This window comes from Astyanax mexicanus, chromosome 22, assembly GCF_023375975.1.
Source record: "Astyanax mexicanus isolate ESR-SI-001 chromosome 22, AstMex3_surface, whole genome shotgun sequence".
NCBI lineage: Eukaryota > Metazoa > Chordata > Actinopteri > Characiformes > Acestrorhamphidae > Astyanax > Astyanax mexicanus.
The window spans coordinates 27,566,845-27,592,315 of record NC_064429.1 but is presented as its reverse complement, the minus strand read 5'-3'; the positions used below and the strand labels follow the sequence as shown (position 1 = coordinate 27,592,315).

The window sequence follows — 25,471 nt, the reverse complement described above, 5'->3', positions numbered from 1 at the left end:
CTATCTCGTCTTTTATTTTTTTTTGTTAGATGCTCTAATAAAAAAGTGAGCCATTGCCGTGCCTCTGCCTGTCTTTTGTCTCTATCGCACATGCATGCGTTTAACTCTGCAGGGCAATTATCCGCATCAGCCTCCCTCTCTTTCTCTCTCTCTCTTTCTCTCTCTCACACACACACTCTGTTCTTTCTTGTTCTCTCTCTCTCTCGCACTGCCTCACTCTCTCTCCCCCTCTCTCACTCCATGTGTCCTTAAATGACTTTCTCTCAGTCTCCCTCCCTCCCTCCCCCTCTCTCCCCCGTCTCTGTGTCTGTGCCTATAGCCTCTCTCTCCCTCTCTGTGACATACAGTAGATGGTGCATCGATTGCACACAGACGCTCGCTTTCCCTCTTCTCTCGCACTAGGAAGTCCTGTGCAGGGGAGGAGAGGACGGATTGAGAGACATCTCTCTCTCTCACACACACTCTTGCTCTCTCTCTCTCTCTCTCTCTCTCTCTCTATCTCTGTTTTGCTTTCCTGCTTGCTCTCTCACCCTCTCTCTCTCTTTCCCTTCCTCGTTCTCCTTCGTCCTGCCAAGCTAATGTGAGGAGGAAGCTGTCTGCCTTCTCTCCCGTCTCGGAGGATTCTGCTGTAGAGGTCAGGTAGTGGGGTGGTGGGACAGGGGAGGGAGGAAAAGAGGGAGGGGAGGGCAGGGTTGGTGGGTCGGTCAGTCAGTTTGCAGCTTCTACTTCTCTACTTCTTGTGCTGGGTACTCCTGCCAAGCTTAGTCAGAGTTACCAAACATGCAGACTGTAGTCTGTGCTAATGCTTGTTGGGGGGGAAAGCAGAGAGGAAGGCATTTGGTAGGGGAGCTGCTGCTCTTCTCTCAGGTTGCTTTAGCTTTTTTCTCTTAGTTCAGTCAGTCGTCCTTCAGTCGTGATTCAGAGAAGAGTGATATACTTTAGTGTCACGCCTTCAAGTGCCTTCTTACTTTTAGGAATGGGGTCAATTCCGGTTGTCTACTTCTGTAAGCTGCAACTTTTGTAAGCTTTTTGTAAGCCTCTCTTCTTAATGCCTTAATGCCCTTTCAATGTGGACCCTCCTCTTTGCAGATGTCCACTGGGGAAGTCCTCTATCTACATCCTGGGGAGAACTGAAGCCGGCGTGATGTCTCAGCTCCTGCACATGGAGATCCCCAACTTTGGCAGTGCAGTGCTTGACAGCCTGAACGAGCAGCGGTTGCTAGGCCAGCACTGCGATGTTGCAATCATGGTCAACGGTCAGGCCTTCAAGGCCCACCGGGCTGTGCTGGCTGCCAGCAGCCTCTACTTCCGTGACCTCTTCAGTGACAGCAGCCAGGCCCTCTTTGAGTTGCCCTCTTCTGTGGCACCGTCTTGCTTCCAGCAGATCCTGTCCTTCTGCTACACAGGAAGGATGACTGTGACAGCCAGCGACCAGCTGATGGTCATGTACACGGCGGGATACCTGCAGATCCAGAACATCGTAGAGCGCGGCATGGACTTGATGTTCAAGGCTAACGCTCCGTTCTGTGACTCGCAGACGTCTGCCGTGGACGATCCACCCAGCCCGAACAACAACAACAACTCTTCTCTGTTGCTAGGCGACCAGCCCACGGCCGTCTGCAAAATCAAGGAGGAGAAGCTGGAGACCCCGGTGTGCGCTCAGAGCGGGGAGCTCAAGCAAGCCGATGACGATGGCAAGGGACTCAGGAGCAGGTCTTCCAGGGGTAGCACACTTTTCTACACCAGTGGGCTGGGAAACGGGACCCTGAGTGTGGTCCATCCATACGAGCACTCATCCAGAGATCACTCCAGTCCCGGGGCGTCCAGCCTGCCCACCACTGACAGCCCCACGTCCCATCAGAACGAGGAGGAGGACTTTGAAGATGACTCATACGACAACCTTACCAGCGGGAAGATCTATGGTGTCTCAGCCAGTCTCTATGGCAGTAAATGTCAAGATGGATCAATTTCTAATATAGACTTGTCTGAACATTTGGGATTAAGCTCCCCCCTGACTTTTTGTGTATGTGTCTCTCCTCTCCTCCTAGTGCACGAGAAGATGGAGGTGTCCTCACTGCCTCCTTCCCTGGAGAGCCGTTTCTGCGTACTGCTCGGAGGGGACAGGGAAGCTTTGCCTGCCGGACTTATCAGCCAGATCGGGTACCGCTGCCACCCAGCCCTCTACACGGAGGGAGATCCGGGAGAGAGACTCGAGCTGATTGCAGGTAAGGCCTTTCTTGTGTGCACGTTATCTGAGAAAGAGCTGATCAAGTGACTGAGTAGGCACGCATACTTCATTACGACACATTTGGAAAGCTGGCGCCTCATTGTTTCTCTCTTGTTGGTGTTGTGAAAGGGTCCGGTGTGTTTATGACACGTGGGCAGCTGATGAATTGCCACTTGTGCGCCGGGGTCAAGCACAAAGTCCTGCTCAGGCGCCTGCTTGCTGCATTTTTTGACAGGTCTGTACAGCTTAAGCACAGCTTTTGTCTATAAAGCATGTGGGCCTGTGGCTATTTGAATATTCTGGATAAACACCTGTGAAAATACTTGTGTAAGTCGGACATTTTAGGATGTGGACCCATGTGCAGCCAGTCTCTGCAAATTAGGCTTTCAAAGAATCAGAGTGGTGTGTGTGATGAATGCTGCTGTTGTGGAAATGTTTAGTACTTGTGCCCTCCCGTGGCTGACTGTGGTATCACAATTGCAGGAACACACTGGCTGACAGCTGTGGGACAGGCATTCGCTCCTCCAACTGCGATCCAAATCGCAAACCCCTGGACAGCCGAATACTAAACACAGTCAAACGTGAGTCAGCTTTGACCTTCTGTTAACATCATAATCTCATGCTGGGAATTATTGTTCTTATTCTTGTCTCAACTCTAAGGCTTTAGTTACCTGAAATACAAGTTTAAGTATAATAAAGAAAAACAAAATCCTGGGGTAATAGTCAAATGGGATTCCATGTTCAATACCATATCCCATATATAAGTTCTGGGGACTGAAGCCATCTCAGTTTTCTCAGCTTGAATTCTTTCTTGACAATGTAATTAACACCTTGCTACTATTTCTTTTTTTTCTTGTTCCCCTCCCCCTTCCAACCCCCTCCTCCCTCAAAGTGTACTGTCAGAACTTTGCCCCCAACTTCAAGGAGAGTGAAATGAATGTAATCGCAGCAGATATGTGCACAAACGCCCGCAGGGTACGTAAGCGCTGGTTGCCCAAAATCAAGTCCATGCTTCCGGAGGCTATTGAGGCATACCGGGGTTCCGTGGTCCTGGGCCAGGTGGACGGTGTGACCCAGCCGAGCCCTTCCTTCCCCTTCGAGTCTGACTTCAAACACTTGGCCCAGTCGAACCTGACACTGGAGCAGCACCTCTATGGGGACTGCAGAGAGACATTGAGAAATGGTCACTTTCCCGGAGCCTCGATTGAGGAAAGAGCCAGCGCAGAGCCGTCCGGCAAAGCGGACCCGCTGCGATCACGACCTGGGGATAACCCGGAGGATGCGGCGGCAAGGCATCTGGAGGGCTCGGAGAGAGCCGGGACTGTGCTTACTATCAACCCGGCCAGCAAGAGAGCAGATGGGGACGGAGCAGGAAGTAGTCCTAAAAGCCAGCCAGAAGAACACAGCGGAGAAAGACCCCTGGTAGATGACCAGTGAGTCCCAGTTTCTTTAAGCCACTCTAATCTGGTCTACAAACTGGACTACCACCACTAATTACATGGATTATGCCACTTAAATATCAATACCATGCCAAACGCTGCACGATGGGGGAAAAATATGGACATGCGATACTTTCCCTGGATATATCAAAAGAACTTTAAATATCAACGCCAAATACACCAATCTGCATAGAGCTGTTAAGAGATAAAGCCAGAAAAGTCATTTTATCATAAGTAATACTCAATCAATCTTTCTATTACCCATATACACAAACAAACAAACACACATATACTATAAACACACACACACACACACACCTACACACACTCACACATGCTAACATCCTACAGGCTGGGTTGTTATGGATGTGGATGCTCAGCATTTTACTGACTAATCTTCTTCCACACAATTCCACACACACACAAACATATACACAAACATACAAACACACACACACACATACACACACATACAAATGGTTCATGGACCACTGCATGGAAAAGGAAAGAAACAAAAAGCAAAGGACAATGCCAATGCTCCTGTTCATTAACACAATATACATGCTTCAAAAATATCAGAGCTCCAAATGCTGGGTTTGGACTATAACAGGAGGAGAGCAGAGGGCTGCTTTAGTGAAAAAGAGCTGACTATGGGACTGCTGACGTGAACACAGAGTAGGAAGCAGAACAGAGAACAAAACAGTCCTCTGGAGAGAGAAATGCTGGACTCTCACTTTCTCCTCCCATGCTCTTTTTTTTTTCTCCTCTCTATTCGCTCGGGCTCAAGCTGCTGTATAGTACATGCTTGCCTGATTTTTGCATATCAGCTGGTCTGGAAACATTGAAACACTGATGGTTTTAGAAATGAAATAAAGGACAGACTTATTTTGAGGGACATGCTGGTCTTGCTCTTTGTATGATTGAAGTTGTTACAGTAATTACACAGGAATGATCTGAGCTATCTTACTTATTATGGATATATCATATGTTTTTTTTGCCATTTAAGCATCTATAGGTCCAGTTAATAATGGGAAATGGTACAAAATAAAGTGTACAAAATTTGCCAGGACCTTAAATAAAACTAAAAACTGAGCAAAAGTAATTTTAGTGCTGTTAAAAAAAAAACCTCATATGTTAAAAAAAAGAGGGAATGATTTTTAGCAAACAATTCATTGGTTAACAGCTTACAGCTGGTAAGTAGCAATGAAAATAATCTGAGCTTTGGAAATGGATTTTAAAATATGGCAATTTCCAAATCCTTTGTCTGTAGTAAAGCAGTGCTAGATTATATTACTGCACTCTCTACTGCAGCATTTACACTTTCATCATAGTACCTAGAAAAAGACACAGAGAACTCTGTATCTATTAAAAATATCATTCTAATTTCTTTAGAGAAATTACAGATAAAGCCCGAGAGCACCCAGCTAACCACCACGTCAATAGATTACTTATTTTAAGTTGAATGTTGGTCATGACGCCGGATGACAAAACTTTTGCGTCAGGATAACTTCTAATACTGGTATGTTCCTGCAGGGCAGAGAGTTTTGTTTCCTACACCTTCAAAAGACTCTGAAGAGAAGAATTAGAGGTCTGACAGGTGAAGTGATAAACAGTAATAAAGTCATTGCTAAGATTAGAAAATAAAAAAGCAGTTTTTCTTGGCCACACAGCACTGCAACTACTGGACAATATGGGTGTTCTAAACATTTTGACATTATCAGTAGTATATGTTGGTTACGCCTTCAATACAATAAAGGTGCATTAGTTAACAGTACTTATGACGACACATTTAAATTGACACTAGTTAAACATTTAATTAACTAATTAAAATTACATTAGTCACCATTACAATTTAGTAATGTTTTATCGTGTCTTAATTTGTCAATTAATAATTAGTTGAAATATTACCTAACTACTTAGCAATGTTTATTACTGTTATAAGTACTGTTATTTGTGACCCTTATTATAAAATGTTATCTGTATAGCAACCATTGAGTTTGCTTAGTGAGGAGAGCTCAGCTGCATTCACAAATCTATCGGAACTATCTCTAAGACAATGTTTTTAATGCCAATAATAACAATTATTGCAATATCTATTTCTGAAACAAGGTATTGTCAAAAAGAAAAACTAATCCTTGTGAAGGTCCGGTAATGATTAAACTCAGCAAAATCAAAAAGTATTTATTCATTAATCATAAGATTGTCAGACTTTTATTAGCATTCTATTCCATTTCCTCTTGTTTTGGCTGCTTATTATTAAATAGGCTACCTAACGAAATTTTATATCATCTTTAACAACATGCATCTCTCCACGTTGCCGTCTTCATGGACTCATGCCTGGCTCCATCTCTGAGCTTCCAGTGGGTAAGTTTGTCTGATGAACTCTTGTTCTGCAAAACCAGAAACATAATTATTGACTATTGTCTATCTATTCTATAGTTCACAAATAATTGTTTGCTGTTTTTGCAGTTATCTCAACTTACAGTGGTGTGAAAAAGTATTTAGCTCCTTACAGATTTCTTTTGCTTTTACATTTCATCAAACAAACTTTAATATCAGATTAATATAACTTGAGTAGATATAAAAATCACTTTTTTCAAATAATAATTTTATTTATTAAATGAAAAACTATCCAAACCAATCTCGCCCTTTGTGAAAAAGTGTTTGCTACCCAGAAATTAACTGGGATCAATCACACTTTTTGGAAAGCATTCAATTTCACTATTAACCACAACCAGATCTGATTATTACCAGAATCAATAACCTGTACAATCAAGAAATCTCTTAAATTGAACCTGTCTGACAACATGAAGCAGCTAAAAGATCTAAAAAATCAACATTTAATGCCTCAATCTGATAAAATAAAGATCCAGTTGTGACCTCAAGCTCAGGCGAACTTGGGTTCTGCAGCAGGACAATGATCCAAAGCACATGAACACAAAGTCCACCTCTGAACGGCTTAAAAAAACAAAACACAATGAAGGATTTGGAGTGGCCTAGTCAAAGTCTGATTGAGATGCTTTAGATGATCTTAAACAGACAGTTCATTCTGGAAACCCCTTTAATGTGGCTAAATTAAGATATTTCTGTAAAGAAGAATGGGCCAAAATTACTCCACAGAGATGTGAAAGACTCACTGCCAGTTATCAGTAAAGCTTGATTGCAGGTGTTTCCGCCAAGATTGGCACAACCAAGTTATTAGGTTATTAGTTTTAGGAAGCAAATACTTTTTTCACACAGGGTTAGATTGGTTTGAAGGTTTTTTTCCCTTTAATAAATACAATTACTTTTTTATTTACTTAGGTTTTTAATTACTTAGGTTATCTTTGTCTTATTTTAAAGTTAGTTTGATCATCTGAAAAATATCAGTATAACAAAAAAGCAAAAACAAAATAAATCTGTAGGGGCCAAAATACCTTTTCACGCCACTGCACATACAATACTTATAGTCAAACAAAATAGCTGCACCCAGAAGAAATTAACCAACAGGAATGAAACTTGGTGGGTGATCATTCCAGACTGTAATAGAGTGCCTCATCCATATTAATGTTGAGTCCTGCTTTTGCCCTTGAGGATATCACCAATGAATCCATGTGTGGAGGCACTGTGTTCAGGACCAATTACTAATTAAAGGCACTCTAACAGCCCAATGTTACATTCATGAGGTCCTGTAACATGTTGACATGCCTTTTGAAGACATTAGATTAGACAGTAGATACTCTGCGATTGCTAGACCCTCCAAACCTACAGCAAAACCTGCAGGAACTTTTTTAAATTATTTATTTTCCTGATAACCTTTACAGGGGTTGGACAATGAAACTGAAACACCTGTCATTTTAGTGTGGGAGGTTTCATGGCTAAATTGGAGCAGCCTGGTGGCCAATCTTCATTGCACATTGCACCAGTAAGAGCAGAGTGTGAAGGTTCAATTAGCAGGGTAGGAGCAAAGTTTTGCTCAAAATATTGCAATGCACACAATATTATGGGTGACATACCAGAGTTCAAAAGAGGACAAATTGTTGGTGCACGTCTTGCTGGAGCATCTGTGACCAAGACAGCGAGTCTTTGTGATGTATAAAAAGCCACGGTATCCAGGGTAATGTCAGCATAACACCAAGAAGAACGAACCACATCAAACAGGATTAACTGTGGACGCTGTAAGAGGAAGCTGTCTGAAAGGGATGTTCGGGTGCTAATCCGGATTGTATCCAAATAACATAAAACCACGGCTGATCAAATCACGACAGAATTCAATGTGCGCCTCAACTCTCCTGTTTCCACCAGAACTGTCCGTCACCACAATAAATTATTGTGCTCTAAAACCAGGTGTTTCAGTTTCATTGTCCAACCCCTGTATCTTCCTTCTGATTAGCGTTGCATCTATTTTTGCGACTGTTTTATTAATGATGAAAGTATGCACATGAACACAAGAACAAATCACCTTAAATATCTAAAAGGTAGACATTTTAATTTATGCTTTAAAGTGCTGGTAGCATGATGATCATTTTGCTTCTCATCCTGGTCCATCAGCTTCTCCTGGAGGAACTGCTCTGGCAGGTTGACAGGAAAATCAAAATCCCGAACAGCTCGACACCGCTCGCAGTTTTTCAGCTGCTCGTTCTCTAACCGAAAGAGGTTCCAGAGAGAACGCCTGCAGAATGGAGTAAAACTTAAATCTTAAAAACAACTTAAAAACATCTCTACATCCATCATGGTCACTGCATTGAAGGTAAACTGTGCAAGAAAAGTGTTCATCCTCACAATACTAGTTTTAAAAATCTTCCGCTGGCCAACCCTGAGCGCTGTCAGATTTGTTCTGAGCGTCTCTATTAAAAATCGATGTGTTCTCAGCCGCCTGGCACTTTTTTCACTTTAGAAAGGAATCTAACCTGAGGACCTCCAGTGGAGCCAGTACAGCACTAGCAGAAGCAGCAGCAGCTGAATCCTTCATCTGAGCCAGGAGGATATTTATAGCCCAAGAGATCCGCAGTAGCACATCTGCTAACATGGCTGCATAGTAATACACCTGAAAGAGAGACTCCAGCGTTTAGGGCGAAACAAATCTGCAAAGGGTCATAAAGTAAATGAGGAATAAAAAACAAAGGGACTAGAATACATATATATACACACAGCTCTGGAAAAAAATAAGAGACCACTTTCCAGTTTCTAATGTCAAATGAACATTGTTGTTTTATTCTGTAAACTACGGACAACATTTCTCCCAAATTCCAAATAAAAATATTCTCATTTAGAGCACTTATTTGCAGAAAATGAGAAATGGCTGAAAGAGTAAAAAAGATTCAGCTTTCAGACCTCAAATAATGCAAAAAAAAACAAGTTCATATTCATGAAGTTTTAAGAGTTCAGAAATCAATATTTTGTGGCATAAACCTTGTTTTTAATCACAGTTTTCATGCATCTTGGCATGTTCTACTCCACCAGTCTTACACACTGCTTTTGGATAACTTTATGCCACTCCTTTACTAGCCAGTCACAATCATTTCCACCCACTGCACTGTCCACTGTGGGAGGTAATGCCTTCTACAGCGTGTTTCTGGTATTCCTCATACAACTCTGTGGATTGAGGGTCGAGGAAAGTTACTAGACATAAAGTGGAATTGTAACACATTGGTTAAGTTGCGTCAGTAACTGTACCCTTTTTGCACAAGGTAAAAAAATATATGACATTATAAATCCTTAACATTTATTGAAAATCAATGTCAAACAATTGTTGCCAAGTAACTTTGAAAATGCTGACAGTGTACAAAATCTGGCAATTTTAAATGTTTTCAATTTTAACAATGGATGGACCAATTGAAATGTTCCAATTTTCTTGTGGATTTTGTGTGATGCTATTGTGCTGACAACTTTGATTTTGAATTGCTATACAGACACATGCTGCTATGCTATACAACAAGCATCTATAGATGCTTTATTTTTAACTTCTATTATTTTTGTACTTAACCTCTTCTATTATTTGCACTTCAATATTGTAAGTCGCTTTGGACAAAAGCGTCTGCCAAATGTAATGTAATGTAATGTAATGTAATGTAATGTAATGTAACACAGACTCTGAGAATACTTTACTTTACCTCTCTTGAGAATAACAGCTCCTCTTTAAGGAGGCCGTTCCCCTGCAGCAGTCCCCAGTCCATCCTCAGATCCCAGCTGACCGTCACCAACACACTCATACAGGTAGCCATGGCCCACAGGTACAGATACACACTCAGCTCCACAGCCTGAGCAGCTCTCGCTAAACAGGTAAACAGGTACACAGATATCATACTCAGTGCTTTCCCAGTTTATATATGCTGATAATGTGTTTTACTGAGTTCCTTTTAAACTAGACAACATAAAATTTAACTTCCATAGCTACAGTGGTCTGAAAGTTTGGGCATCCCTGATCATTTTCATGATTTTTCTTTATAAATCATTGATTGTCCGGATCAGCAATTTCAGTTAAATATATCATATAGCTGATGAACACAGTGATATTTGAGATGTGAAATGAAGTTTATAGGAGTTAAACAAAATTTGGCATATTTAGTAGATCCTCCTTTTGCAGAAACAACAGCCTCTAAACTCTTCCTGTAGTTTCCAATGAGAGTCTGGCATCTGGTTTAAGGTATTTTGGACCATTCTTCTTTACAAAACATTCAAAACACCTCCAGTTCAGTCAGGTTTGATTCAGGTTTCTGATCATGAACAGCCCACTTTAAATCACACCACAGATTTTCAATAATATAAGTCTGGGGTCTGAGATGATCATTTCAGAACGTTGTACTTGTTCCTCTGCAGGAATACTTTAGTAGATTTTGAGCAGAGTTTAGGGTCGTTGTCTTGTTGAAGTATCCAGTCCAGACACAACTTCAACTTTCTCACTGATTCTTCAACATTTTTACTTTTGGTTTTTAATACCAAGAAGTTGCAGCATATCCTTTAAAGAAGAAATCCAGTGTGAAATTGACTTGGGTTGAAGTGAAGCATGATAACGAGTAGGAACTTTTGATAAATAGCCCTTTTAGCAGCACTTTTAGTTGATGCTCCCAACAGATTTACAATGCTAGCGACTAGGGCATTGCACTACCGATGCAAAGAAATGACTATTTTTACACCTTTAAGAAGCTCTAAGTTGCTTCATGAACAGCCCGCTTTAAATCTCACAACAGATTTACAATAATATTCAGGTCTGGGGACTGAGATGATGATTCCAGAACGCTGTACTTGTTCCTCTGCATGAATGCTTTAGTAAATTTTGAGTTTAGAGTCAACCTGGTGCAACTTCAACTTTCTCACTGATTCTTCAACATTGTTCTCCAGAATCTGCTGATATTGATTGAAATCTATGCGATTAATCCTCAAGTTTAACAAGATTCCCAGATCACACAGCATGATAGAACCGCCAGCGAATTTTACTGTGGCAGCAAGTGTTCTTGAATACAGCACATACTGTGCACATACTGTGTTTGTTCATAGCTCTGGTAATTAGCTTTATCTGGCTAATGCATCAGATTAAACTGCACCTTATTAGCAGTTTATCTTAAATAAATAACAGGGGTGTATATGATAGCTTGGTTGGATCCAGATTGGATCACGTTTTCACCACAAGCAAACCACTCCAGAGTTGTTTGGGACCAAATAAAAATTATCTCCTCTATCTGCCCTCAGTCTCCTTGTTTTAAATTACTGTTTTCATACCTGCTCAATCGAACCGCACTAAGGGTACAAATGAACCAGAGTCTGTTTTATCTGGACCAAATTGTGCTGTTTTAGTCTAGAGAAACTTTTAACAGAAAATCAATGGTTGTCTTTGTAAATGTAGATACAGTAAAGTGTAGATACAGCATGAAACATATAGGCATAACAAGGACTACAGAACAAGAAAGGAGTTTAGTAGTCTACCTTTTAAAAAAAAGCTTAAAACTAAAGCTTAAAACTAAGTTTTAGTTTTGTCTGTTGTTTTTCAGAGATGTGTTGCATGCACAGAAATATTCTGCATTGCAGGTGAGCTCATACTACCTCTGGCTGCGTTGTAGAGGCTTGCGAAAGTGACCATGAGTAAAACAGTGGAGTATTTTCCAGCATTTAGGAGGTGCAGGGTGTTATTGCTGTCCCAGTACTGCCGCAGACACTGAGTGAACCTCAGCCATGGAGGAAAACACTGAATCAGACATGTAACTACTTTACTCTGTCTCTCCCAGTCCAGGTTCTCTAAAAAAACACACAGACAGAGAAAAAACAGTAATTTCAAATTGATAAAAAAATAGTAAATTCAAATTGATTGAAAATTGCTTTAAATGTTGTACTAGACCTAGAACTTCAGCTAGCAGTAAGTTTTTTTCCCCATTTTCTCCCAATTTACTCGGCCAATTACCCAACCCACTAATTAAGACTCCCACTATCACTAGTAATGCCTCAACACACCAGGAGGGTGAAGACTAACACATGCTTACTCCGATACATGTGAAGTCAGACTCCGCCTCTTTTCTAACTGCTGCTGATGCAGCATTGCTAAATAGCATCACAGCGCACTCAGAGGAAAGTGCAGCCACTTGGTTCCAATGCATCAGCTCACAGATGCCCTGTGCTGTGGACATCACCTTTTAGTGATGTGGGGAAAGAGCTCCATCTACCCATTCCGAGGGAGCAGGGCCAATTGTGTTCCCTCTGAGCGCCGGCAGCTTATTGAGCTGGTGTTCAAACCTGCGACCTCCCGCTCATAGTGACAGCGCTTTAGACTGCTGGACCACTCTGCATCCATATTATTCTTCTTTATGCTACATTAAATTGTCTTCAAATTAAAGTCTTGCAGCCAACTTGTAGCATTTGTGTGGTTTTATGCTCCAGTGAACCAAAACATTAAGCTGATTTTACAATTTGGCAGATGGCAAGTCAATTTTTAACAGTTGTGACTGAAGGAAGAAGCCTGTTAAACCATGTAAATAATGTTGAAGCCATCTTGAATGCTGCCATCTTGGATTTAACTTTGTTTTAAATGGGAACGTAGAAGTTTGAAATCACACTGGTGGACAATTTCACCAATAAAATTACTGATGAAAAAAACACTTTTTCCAGGTTCAACAAAGAGTTTGAGATTCTAAAGAGTCTGAATGATTGACGTTAAAGCACTAAAAAAAGCACTTTTTCCTAAAGATCAAAGAGTACAGTGTCCAAGACATGTCAAATAGTGTTCCAATCACTTCTTTAGATCTTCTGCTGTTCCTCTGATGTTGTCTTTTATTTGCAGAAAATGAAGCTGAATTAACAAAAAAGATGCAGAGCTTTCAGACCTCAAATAATGCAAAGAAAACAAGTTCATATTAATAAAGTTTTAAGAGTTCAGAAATCAAAACCCTGGTTTTTAATCACAGTTTTCATGCATCTTGGCATGTTCTCCTCCACCAGTCTTACACACTGCTTTTGGATAACTTTATGCCACTTCTGGTGCAAAGAGTATCAGTTCAGCTTGCTTTGATGGCTTGTGATCATCCATCTTCCTCTTGATTTTATTCCAGAGGTTTTCGAATTTGGTAAAATCAAAGAAACTCATCAATTTTAAGTGGTGTCTTATTTTTTTCAGAGTGATATAACAGGCTATTTACTTCACAGATTAGTTTCTAAACAGACTAAATATCCTAGAAGTATGTTTAAAAAAATTAAACAATATTTACGCAGAACACAGCACACTTTTATTAAAAATATATATGATAAAATCAAGAAATATGTCGCTGTAGAAGGTACAGATATCTGTACGGTTACACTGGGTGTTCTGAGGTTTCTCGTACCTCTGTAGAGAAAGTAACCAGCCTGCAGATCTTGCCAATTTATTTGAGAGGTGTAGAAGCAGAGCATATCCCACAGGCTCAGGAGAAGAGGGCTCAGACTGTTGAGCTGGTCAGCTAACCAGCACTCTGCAAACCCAACAGGCCGGAAAGGTGCTGTCAGGACTTTCCACTGTGGATGAACAGGAGTAGCACTGTTTTATAAGAACATACTGTTAACATTATACATAGAATTACATTTTCATTCTAATTGCAGACATTTCATTTGGTTTCCAGATCAACCAATGAACCAACATATAATAGCTTAACCTTTATACACAATGTTAATAAATATGAAATAGTGAAAGATTAAAAATATTAATTACCCCCACCAGATTTTAAGGCACGCTATAAGTAAACATCGATTTTCTGGTCTGTTTTATTATAAGGCGCATTAAGCAACACAAGTAAGGATGCCTACATTGAAGTGAGCAAGGGTATCTCTATGTTTCCCTTCTAATAGGGAAGCTGGAGGAAAAGCACCTAAGTAAACATAACTGTAATTCTTAAAAATATATTTTTTCTTTCAAAGTCAAACGAGTGCTGTATGTTAATCTGCTCAGATTTCCCTCCTGAAAACTGTTTATTTGGGTGAAAAAAGCGCTTCCATTTATTTACAGTAAGCTTAGATTTCCAATATTTTGTATAAGGGCTTTCAGAGTTTTCAGTGAAGTTTCTCCAGCACTAAGGCTGGGTGCAGCAGCATTAGCATTAGCCGCTAACCACAGTGCTAGCGGGAAGTAAATGCCGCCCGATAGCACTACTCTAAGGAACCATGAGTGTTCCTGTAAGACAGGGTGCTATCAGCTAACAGTTTGTCCCATGTAGCTGATGCTACCACCACCATGTTTCACTGTGGGGATGGTGTGTTCAGGGTGATGAGCGGTGTTACTGTTCCTCCCCATATAGCACTTTTCATTTAGGACAGAAAGTTCAACATTGGTCTTTTGATCTGACCACAGATACTGCAAACCGAAATTCATATGTTTCTTTTACCAATGGATTTCTTATTGACACTCTTCCATAAAGGCCATATTTTGCTAGTATTTTCCCATGCCCTTGACTGAAAGAGAAGAAAAAAGGGAGGGGGGGTGAACTCAAATGGTTGGGCAGGAGTTCTGGGCAGCTATGCTGGAAAAGCGTGAAGCTGAAGCCCCCCCACACACACAAAGAGAAACAGGAAGAGAAAGGAAGAAAATAAATGAAGGAGGAAGATGGGGAGGACGTGGGTGCGAGGTTGTTCGACATGCAGGTAGAGAGGAAGTGACGGTTATATAGGTTGGAGAGTGGGAGGAGTAAAGGCGTGGATCAAACTCCCAAATTTACGTAATAAAACTCCACTTATGGAGCACATGACTTATGATTGTGTTTGATAGTCCTGTCGACAGATTCTTCCACCTGAGTTGCGGATTTCTGCAGCTCCCCCAGAGTGACCATGGGTCTCTTGGCTGCTTCTTTGACCAGTGCTCTCCTTGCTTGATCTGTCTGTTTTGGTGAACGGCCATGACTTGGTAGGTTTGCAGTTGTAGAATACTTTTTCTATTTTTGGATGATGGATTAAACACTGCTATTTGGGAAGCTTAAAGCTTGGGATATGTTTTTATAACCTCGCCATGTTTTAAACTTCTTCTCCACAACTTTATCTCTGAGTTCCTTGGTCTTAATGATGCTGTTTGTTCACTAGTGTTCTCTAACAAACTACTGAGGCCTTCACAGAACAGGTGTTTATAATTATGTGACTTCTGAAGGCAGTTGATTGCACTGGATTTTATTTAGGGGGGTTTTAGAGTAAATACTTTTGTACTTCACCCTTTTTTATTTTATTTTTTATTTGTTAAAAGGTTTGAAAAGCATCATTTTCATTCTACTTCACTCTTATGCAATACTTTGTGTTTGCCTATCACTTAAAATCTAAAAATCTAAAAATGTAAAATACATTTAAGTTTGTGGTTGTAAGGTGACGAAATGTTGAAAAGTTCATGGGGTATAAATATATTTTTTGTCAATTCAACACTTTTGCTGTAATCACAAAGCCCGAGCACGATATCTACAACATCACATCTCACCATCACAGCCAGGAGCCAGCGACAAGAGCGAGAGTGGCAGGTTGGGGTGGGGTTTAACAGCAGGAGCAGCAGCAGACTGTGCAAGAACAGGGGGTGGAGCTGCTGAGGAACTGACAGCAGTGAAGGATGTAGACATGCCAGCATGCTGGCACACCAACACACTGCCAGAAAGCCTGCCACCTACAATCACAAACACAAAGCAATCACATCAGCATTACTGGATCACCATGTATCCTCACCACTACAGAAAAAAACGCTGATGTGATGATACATGTGATGGACATACAGCAGTCCTGAGCACATCACCTCTAAAACATGTTGATGTGATAAGTGACGTCGGGGATCCAGCTCGAATATAAGAACGTGATTGATGCCAGATCTTCTCCAGAACCATATGCTTAATCCCAGCAGATACAGGAACTCCACCAATAGAAAGCTTCCTCTGTACAGCTGGAGGAGCGGCACCAGTGGCTCCATTTGGGATTCAGACCTCACTTACACACATAGAGAAGCATTAGAATTAGAATTTCCAAGATTTACAAATTAAAAAAAAAATTCTCCAGCAATGTAATGTAGCATGACTAAAACGTACTGTACCTTTAAATACAATTAAAGCAAGCAGAGCTATCACAAGGCCAGAGGTGACTCCGATCCGAAAGGTTATCCACTGCCAGGCTGTCTTTGCGGGAATAAAAAAAATAGATCTTAAAGCCCTGGAGGTTTCACTCTATTAGAAGTCTATTAGATGTTTAACATTAGACAAATATTTTTTCAATTCTAAATCACTGTAGAAAACATGGAAACTTTGGTTCCCCTTTTTTCCCCATCCTATTGGAGAAATGGAGAGTGTCTCAGACTGCTTTCATTGAGCTTACAATACAGAAGCAAGTACTAGAACAGTGAATAGTACTACACTGTAAACCCATACATTGTTTAAACTCAAATGATTTCTGAAGTCTCTTTTACATAAAATTGAAAATGTCTAAACAATACTCAACTATTTTGAGTTAGTTGAACATTTGTGGGCACATAAACATTCAAACTGAGATCTTTGAATTGAACCAACTTAATAATAATAATAAAGAGTTTAGTCTGTTGCCATTAGCAGCTTCTTTTTCCATTGGCTTCTGTCACAATCTATTTGCATAGTGTGTGTCCAACAGTTTCTGACTAACCCTCACCATCAGTGTGTTGTGATTCCCTCTGGGCTACCTTATAATTAAATCAAATTCCCCTTTAGTTGTAATAACTTGATTTTCTAAATTAAGCTAACTTAAGTTTTCACTCTCCATTACTTAACTTTTTTAAGGCAACCAGTTTCCTAATTTTTTAAAAATAAATTCAACTTATCTGGGCTTACAGTGTAGAACTGTTGAAAAGTTTGGAATAATAGAGATGGAAAGACAATTTAGAGGACAAAAAGAGATAGAAAATGGGTTTTTCTGTCATTTAATCATATGAGGATGGGTGGAGCTACACATCATCCCACCCAGAGACACATTTTGCTGTCCATGTTTTTCTACAGTCGTTGTAACTAGCGTACAGTGGTAATTAAAGCTCTTATTCCTCAAAAATCATCTTTTTCTCGTTATTTGTGAAATAATATAGGTGTCTCTGAGTTGTATATGCATGATGCATATAACACTGTTCTTCAGCCTCCCTTGTCTGCAGTAGCTAGTAAAATAAAATCCTCAGAAATACAAGTTGATCAGAGAGACGTTAGGGTCTATGTCCACCAGTGACTTCATGGCCTTGCCCACCTTGGCTCAGGACCGCCCATAGGTGGCGCTGAACCCAGGCTTCAGCATTAGGAGCTATAGCTAAGGAGGACCTAACAGCTCTGTTTACTCTGTTTACAGAGCTAGTTAGCGTTAGCTATCTCGTGTGAATAACTGTAGGTTTGAATCGGATCTCCGGTTTATTTTGCGTTTTTCCGACACCTTAAATAAACTCTTAAGACCTTAAACAGCTAACAGCATAACCTGGTTTCCCTGATTATTAGGTGAAGACACACTGGAAAAGAAGATTCACAATTAAGATCAAAGTATCTTTTTCTTCTAGTTCTTACCTGCTCCTTTACTCTTGGTGGAACTTTAAGTCTTCTCATGGATTTCTGTTTATTGCCTCCCTCAAGCTGAAGCATGAACGTCTATGGAGTTCAATTCATAAAACAATGCGATTTCAAAGGTAAAGGTTTCAATTAAAATATCAATTTGCCTGGCAGTAACCTTCTCACCTCCAGTCTAAACATCATTTGTCCACAGTGGTTCCTCTCAGTGTGTAAAACAGAAGCGTCCAGCCTTTCAGTTTTCCACTGTAATCCATGTTCACATTCAAATTTTGCATCATACTTCTTCATGATCTTATGAAGAGCTTTGTAGTTAATTTCCTGTAGTCAGAAAAATAATGATTATTTAACATACCTGTACTTCAATGTGCAAAACATCCTGTTATCAGATTCTAATCAGACTCTAGACGTTAGAGATGTCCACCTGATAGCTCTGAAGAAAGACCAGACTGAGATAGACATCTCCAGCAGCTGTTTTCAGCTTATGAAGTTCAGACTTTTTCCTGAGTGTTGGTTTGTAGGCATGTAAGTGAAGGTTGGCATAATTATCTCCTCCCATCTCTTGAGCAGAACTGTCCAGAGCAATGATACCAAACAAGACCAGCCTCCGATTCGCCTCTGTTAACTTTTCTGAGTAAAATTTAGAAACAGAACAAACAGAAAAACTGCATTAGAGTTTGATGACAAAATTACAATACCAATAATTATAAAAAATCCAATATTTAAGCTGTAGAAGCAGTTTACCTGAATAAAAGCTGTTCACTTTCATCAGCTCTTTATCACACGTCTTAAAGAACTCCTCCCACTTTGGCTTTACCTGCTTTTGAAGATTGCTGTCTGCAAATATTTAATTTATATTAATATTCGAATATTTATATATAAACAGGTGCCATTAACTTGTTGTAACACTTCCCAATCAATTCATTGAAAAAATATTTAGATAATTAAAAATTATTTAGAAAGCATTAAAGCAACTCTACTAATTACTTTGATTTTCTCTCAAAAAAGTCTTTATTTTAAAGAACTGGTTGACTGCATGTCCAAATAATGAATATTTATGACAAAAAAAAAATCACTCATTTTAATGGGACTCATTACTGTTACTAGAACTCACTCCTGTTACTTTTTTATGTTTAAGTAACATAACAGGAATGCATTTTTTTTTAGCATAGAATTAGCAAAAACATAAAAATTAGCTAAATGGTGGCTATGCTAATAGCACGAGGACACTGAGAACATTCTAGTGATTTTCCCAAAAGTTGTATTTTAAAAATAAACAAATAAGATCTAAGAACTAATTAAGGTAAATGAACATTGAGATTGTCCTCCTCAGTTAGAGTTACAATAAGATCAAATATACAGAAAAACAAATGAGGAAACTTAATTTTGGTCTTCCCATGATCTTCAGAAGAACCAGCTGATGTCACTTCCTGTTGTAGATGTGGCTTGTATGAATGTTCCAGATGTTTCAGATGGAGTAATGTTTTATGGTAACATGACTGAGTGAAACTCAGGGACACAACTAAAATGTGTATTTTAACTTAAATAGTATGAATTTATGATTGGATTATGATAATAATAAAATGTATTTTAAAGTTATTTTGTGAGCACATTTATACATGTAATTTCCTGGGGACAGAAATGGCACCCATTCAGTGGAATGGCTCATATATATGTTTCGAATGATAATTTTATTCATAAGCTAACTAACAGAAATAAATTTAATACAGAAATTTAATATATAAAAAATAAAATGAGGAGGGTCAAACTGATAGAACAAGAAGCAGAAGAATCCAATAGATATGCTGATGATATTACTATTGTGTTATTACTATGTTATTAAAAAAGTGTTGCCATGTTAATGTTGCTGTTAATGTCGTTAATGTTGTTATATTATGCAATTACTATGTTATTACAATGGTGATATCACAGTGTTATAACATTATTGTGTGTCATTACAAAGGTGTTACTATTGTGTTATTACTATTATCTTATTACAATGCAATATTTCTTGCATTATTACTGTTAATAAATTGTTATTACAATGGTGTTAATATCATTTTATTACTGTATCACTACATTATTATTACAGTGTCATTATTATGTTACCATGTCATTAAAATACAATTACTTATTGTTGTTACAATCATATAACATTTTTGTATAGACAGAGTGAGAGGTTATGGAGAGTCATACAGCTGTAATAAGAGGAACAGAGAGAAAGGAAGGCTGAACATTAGCACAGTGACAGTGCAGAACAAGTACAGGCTGATTAAAGCCAGTTTGAACCATATTATAAATGTATGGGAAAGTTGATTTCTTAAATAGTGTGATGCGTAGAAACATAAAATGTATAATAATCAATAAGGGCTTTCCCTACTTAAGCTGTGCTTGCAGTAAAACCAAAAAGCTGATTGGAACTGAACCTTTTAAGAAATTTAATATTCATATTTCAACCAGTAGCTGGTCTCCAATTGATAAAATGTCTCTGCCAGTATGTACCAGTACCACTTTAAGTGCTGCATAAAATCAATATTTAAATCAAAATTTTATTAATTCTACAATTCTGCGAAAAAAAATAATCTTACCATGAGAGTAAGAATGCCCTGCCTTAAACTGTATATACTGTATATGCTGTAGCTCTCTTTGAGAACAATGATCCCTTGAGACAAATCAGTAGTGTTCCATCTTCAGTGAACAATACAATTAATAGACTCAAGGAACCCAGCCAGACGCCTGTGAACAAAGGGCACGGCCGAGAATTACTTCAAATAGTCTGAATGTGTGAGATCTCTGATGGCTCATAAATCACTGTCTTAAACACAGTAATGGATACTATGGTATGGGCTCCATACGCCTTTGTCAATTTTTACAGTAAGTTAAGACTATAATATGCAAAGAAACTCAGCATCAGTCATGCATAATGGGCCAAATGTGGTTTATACTTAGCAACCAGGGTGGCTCAAGCCAATTCCCACTTTATACTTATTTACCAGCAGGGGTGTTGGCACATGCAGCTCAGGTCGATTCTATGTTATACTCAATAACTGGGGTGTTGGCACATGCAGCTCAGGTTGATTCTATATTATACTCGGTAACCGGGGTGTTGGCACATGCAGCTCAAGTCGATTCAATATTATACTCTGTAACCGGGGCGTTGGTACATGCAGATCAAGTCAATTCAATATTATACTTGGTAACCGGGGCGTTGGTACATGCAGATCAAGTCAATTCAATATTATACTTGGTAACCGGGGCGTTGGTACATGCAGATCAAGTCAATTCAATATTATACTTGGTAACCGGGGAATTGGCACATGCAGCTTAGGTTGATTCAATATTATACTCAGTAACCGGGGTGTTGGCACATGCAGCTCAGGTCAATTCAATATTATACTCGGTAACCGGGGTGTTGGCACATGTAGCTCAGGTTAATTAAATATTATGCTCGGTAACCAGGGTGTTGGCACATGCAGCTCAGGCCAATTCCCAATTTTTTTCCCAGAAACCAGAATGTTGGCACATGAGGCTCAAGCCAAATCCTATATTATACTTAGCAATGGGGGTGTTGGCACATCTATGTCAGGTTGATTTAATATTATACTCGGTAACCAGGGCGTTGGCACATGTAGCTCAGGTCAATTAAATTTTATAATCCATAACCAGGGTGTTGGCACATGCAGCTCAGGCCAATTCCTATTTTTTTTTCCCAGAAACCAGGATGTTGGCACATGTGGCTCAAGCCAAATCACATATTATACTTAGCAGTGGGGGTGTTGACAAATAAAGCTCAGGCCAATTTCCACATTTTTCTCAGCAACCAGTGTGTTGATACATTAGGCTCGGGGGGATTCCTATATTATACTCAGCAACTTTTGGGATGAGTTGGGGAGTTGGGGATGAGGTAGAATGGTGATCATCAAGCATCCTCATCCTTGGCACCTTACCATCTGTGTTGATTGCAATCAAATCCTCACAGCAATGCTCCAAAATCTAGTAGAAAGTCTTTTTCTTGATTTCGAAAAAACGAGTTGCACAAGTGTCTCAACACTTTTCACAATCGTGAAAGGGTGGCCAAGATTTTACACATAACTCTACATTTAATAATTCATGCAGTAAAGGCAATAACAATAATTAGCCTTTAAATAATTAGAATTATTCACATATAACCCATAACCATATGATCTGTTCCATTCTCTCTGTAATAGGGGCGCACTTTATCTCATTAATGATTAACTGCTGCTGTATTAGCCGTGGTATTGTGAGAATATGTGCTGCAATGATAAGTTGTGGGAGGTGTTGTGTTACACTGAGAATAATTTATGAGATTATTGCATTGTCTATTAAAGGAGCGTAAATTGTGCTGTGACGGGCGCTGTTAGTGGATCCTGAGAGGAGAGGGGTTTAGCCTCCAACTTCAAAACACGGTGCAGTGAGCTTAACATCAGCTCAATATTATACATTATTACATTACATTATTATAATTTATACATTAGCCTTAATCCCTTTGCTTCTTTTTTATTATTATTATACTTCCAGGATCAATAATAAAAAAAAAACTTTAATGTATATTATATTTTTGAGTGGGTCTTGTAAGTAGCATGGCATCTATCTACCTCATTTATTTAAGATGTCATAGCAACTGCCTAGTAACTACTTAGCAACACTTTAGCAAGTCCATTTTACCCATTACATGGGATACCATTGCAACCTTTTGCAACACCTTAGCAACCACCTAGAATACTACCTTGTAACCACTTAACAACTTATCTTACCAACCACATGAGATATCATATGTAGGATACCATAGGATAACTACTTAGCAACACCATAGCAACCACACAGAAAACCAACCTATGTTATAGCAACCACTTAACAACAGCAATCATCTAAGATACTACTGCAACTACCTAGCAATCGACTAGCAACGCCTTAGGAGCCACCTGGAATACCATCACAACCATACTACAGCAACCACTCTATCTCTACCTTAGCAACCACTCTGATTCTAAATACTTTATACACCTTAGCAACCACCTGGCCTACCTGATCTGGTATCTACTGTATCTATCTGCAAAAGCATCCTTTTCTACATATCCAGCAATTGTGTAAGAAAACTATTGTTTCTTTATTATTTCACTATTGTTTTGCTTAGAAAGCACTGGTATTTCCTTCAGAAAATGCATATCTAGTTGCATTATTAGATCCATTTAAATATGTATTATGGTTTATGTTTTAAACATTTGGTGCATAATGCAAGTATAATTTTCCATGCAGTACATTTTATCAAATAGTGTAAAACAATGATGCATTCATTAATATCACTTACAGTGTTTGTATAAGACGTCCCATGTGTCTCCCTTGCTAAGCATGGTATTTAAGGCCTGAAATAAACAGGTTATTAGAACGAATGTACCATATGCTTATACTTATAAAGAAAACATACATTCAAAAACATTTTCGTTCAAAAACATGCTTCTTAACCGTTTCAGACCTGAATTATTTCCAGTGATGGAAAAAATGCTGGTTTCTGTCTGCAATGCACAGAAAATAAAACTCTAATATTCTAATGCAAAATCTATTTAGCAAGTAAATCCAATTAACTACAAAAATTTAATAGTTTATTTTTATTTCCATTGCATTGAAAACCTGAAAACATGATGAAGAGCATTCTATATTACAGTAAATATATTACTAAAATGTGCTTTTACTTTGCCTCAATGGTTCTAGTACTACTGTTTTTCCAGTGCAGTGGGTGGAGCCAAGTTACTGTTACTAATTGGTTAACAAGTCCAATAAAACATTTAAAAATAAAGAAAATACATGATGCCCATTGTAATGGATGCAGGGTCTGAAAGGGTTAAATAAATTTAAATAAAATTTAAATAAATTTAATTCATGAATGTAAACACAAACACACACAATATGAAATATAATAAAATGATAAATGAAATAATAAATTACAGCCTACCTCATAAGAAACGTACTGCTTCCTCCACTCTGGAATCATCTGCACCGTCAGATGCTCAGAGAAGCTTATATGAGTTACTGACATTTTAGCAAACAGCCAGAGCAACAAAGTTAGTCTGACTCTCAACAGCAAAGAGAGAGGGAGAGAAAGAGAGAGAGAGAGAAAGAGAGAGAGAGAGAGAGAGAGAGAGAGAGAAGGAGGTAGGTAGGTACAAAAGACCCAATAGAGGCTGTTACAGAGCGAGAGCACAAAGAATTACTACTCTCATCTATAATTCATCCAGTCGTCTCTTCATTTAAACAACCTTACTCAACTAACACTAACCAAATAGCAACACTATTGGTTCCTCCATGGTTCCTCTATGGTTTCTGGTTCTCGGTTTGAACATATGGTTCTAGGGAAAACATTCAAAGCAGAACTACGTCAATTTTTACTTTAAAAATAAAGGTAAAGCTTTAAATTAAATTGAGTATTCAGTAAACAGAGTCTGCAACAAAACTGATGCAAGAAATCATATAGTGTTGGTTTAAGCCTAGATAGTCGTAGATTGTCAAAATCGACAGTTGCTGGGCATCGCTACCAGCCTACCATGGCTTAGCAAGACCCAGCCACCCAACCAGCGGATCTTAACATCGATGATGACTGTGTTCAATCGCCCAATAGTGTTCGTTTTCTGGACAGAGATTAAAAAAATGCTAGGGGCACCGAGTGGTCCAGCGGTCTAAAGCGCTGCACCATGATCTGAAGAGCATTGGTTCAAATCCCGATCATGCAGCTTGTCATCAGCTGCTGGAGCCCTGAGAGAGCACAATTGGTCTGTGATATCAGCAGCAGTTTGAAAAGAGGTGGTGGCTGATTTCACATGTATAAAATGCGTGTGCAAATCCTCACCGTCCCTGTGTAGTAGCACTTAGTAGTAGTAGCAAATGGATGGTTGGGACCATTGGCCTAGCTAAATACAGAAAATTCCTTGCTACAGAGAGCACCTCTAACTCTCTTTTTGCGCCCAAACAGCTAGCACTGCTAATCTCACCCCTCAAAGCTCACGTGTAACAATGCATTTTATGTAAGAATTTGTGTAAAATCCTGTAGTATTAACCTACCGGTTCAATCCACTTGATTCATTTTAGTCAAATGCCACTTCTGTATCTTTCAGCTTGTCCAGAAATGCATGTCTCCATTAGTGGTTGCTAAAAAAGCGAACTATACCATCTGAAAAAAAGCTAATTGTTGTATAATACTGCTTTAATTCTTCGCAGCTATACATTACATCTATGAATCTATAATGGTTAAATAAATGGTTTGATAAGCATTTCATGCCATTCTGTGTCCCAATGGAAAAGTTAATTCAGAACCATTCAGAACCTGCAGTGGAAAAGGGGACATTTTAAAACACTGGTTCTGGCAGCAAGGCTAAAGCCCTATCTGGATGGGATTAGTTTCTCAGGAGGACGTCGGTAAAAAAATATTTCACACTTCTACTCAGTGATAAAAGTCTAGTATCCGGACTGCAATTGAAAAAAACAGGATGACCAGTGAGTTTTTTTAAGGCTTTCTTGGTCACATGACATTGTGTTCAGTAGCTCCTCCATTTCCACTCACTGTTGTGTTTTTAACATGAATCTCTGTGGAAACGCGCACCCAAAGGCCGTGTCAATGGAAAAATGGCTGTTTTATTAAACGTGAGGTGACGAAACTCAAGAGATGTGCATCTGGACGGGAATAAAATTTCTGGAGGACCATGAAAAGAGTTCAGCGAAAAACAGTAGGTAATTCAGCCTGTCATTTTCTCAGAGGACGTCTGATAAAAACACATACATGGTCATAAATCATAGAGGACCCCCCATTGCAGAGAAAATAACCCCAAGACCCCCTAAAA

General features: G+C 39.3%; 2 protein-coding genes across 3 annotated transcripts; one reads left to right on the top strand and one right to left on the bottom strand.

The window, feature by feature from the left end:
- The first annotated feature begins 285 nt into the window (after window positions 1-285).
- LOC103022752 (nucleus accumbens-associated protein 2) lies at window positions 286-4,561 on the top strand. Of its 2 annotated transcripts, none has more exons than XM_007243883.4 (6): window positions 286-634; window positions 1,090-1,922; window positions 2,049-2,225; window positions 2,357-2,462; window positions 2,711-2,808; window positions 3,120-4,561. In XM_007243883.4, exons 2-6 carry the CDS (start codon window positions 1,145-1,147, stop codon window positions 3,662-3,664), a joined length of 1,704 nt encoding a protein of 567 aa, XP_007243945.1. In that variant the 5' UTR covers window positions 286-634; window positions 1,090-1,144; the 3' UTR covers window positions 3,665-4,561. The 2 variants fall into 2 exon arrangements, with proteins under 2 accessions (XP_007243945.1, XP_007243944.1); XM_007243882.4 differs by having other exon boundaries at window positions 289-634; window positions 1,090-1,946.
- A 1,428-nt stretch (window positions 4,562-5,989) lies between these two features.
- LOC111191723 (xenotropic and polytropic retrovirus receptor 1 homolog) lies at window positions 5,990-23,676 on the bottom strand. Its single transcript, XM_022667402.2, has 14 exons — window positions 23,593-23,676; window positions 18,366-18,438; window positions 18,046-18,251; window positions 17,790-17,942; window positions 17,622-17,702; window positions 16,151-16,232; window positions 15,860-16,047; window positions 15,554-15,733; window positions 13,452-13,620; window positions 11,686-11,877; window positions 9,759-9,919; window positions 8,556-8,692; window positions 8,144-8,317; window positions 5,990-6,056 (listed from the first exon to the last, which is right to left on the bottom strand). Exons 1-14 carry the CDS (start codon window positions 23,674-23,676, stop codon window positions 5,990-5,992), a joined length of 1,947 nt encoding a protein of 648 aa, XP_022523123.2.
- Between the last annotated feature and the right edge of the window lie 1,795 nt (window positions 23,677-25,471).

Excerpts from the sequence above, each read along its gene's own strand:
- LOC111191723 (XM_022667402.2), bottom strand. The coding sequence starts at position 23,676 with ATGTCAGTAACTCATATAAGCTTCTCTGAGCATCTGACGGTGCAGATG. Across the intron at positions 17,943-18,045 it reads TCTTTCTTCAGAGCTATCAG|GAAATTAACTACAAAGCTCT; the intron begins GTGGACATCTCT and ends TTCTGACTACAG. Across the intron at positions 16,048-16,150 it reads TGCTTTAATTGTATTTAAAG|TGAGGTCTGAATCCCAAATG; the intron begins GTACAGTACGTT and ends TATGTGTGTAAG.
- LOC103022752 (XM_007243882.4), top strand. The coding sequence starts at position 1,145 with ATGTCTCAGCTCCTGCACATGGAGATCCCCAACTTTGGCAGTGCAGTG. Across the intron at positions 1,947-2,048 it reads CTCAGCCAGTCTCTATGGCA|TGCACGAGAAGATGGAGGTG; the intron begins GTAAATGTCAAG and ends CTCTCCTCCTAG. Across the intron at positions 2,226-2,356 it reads GAGACTCGAGCTGATTGCAG|GGTCCGGTGTGTTTATGACA; the intron begins GTAAGGCCTTTC and ends GTGTTGTGAAAG.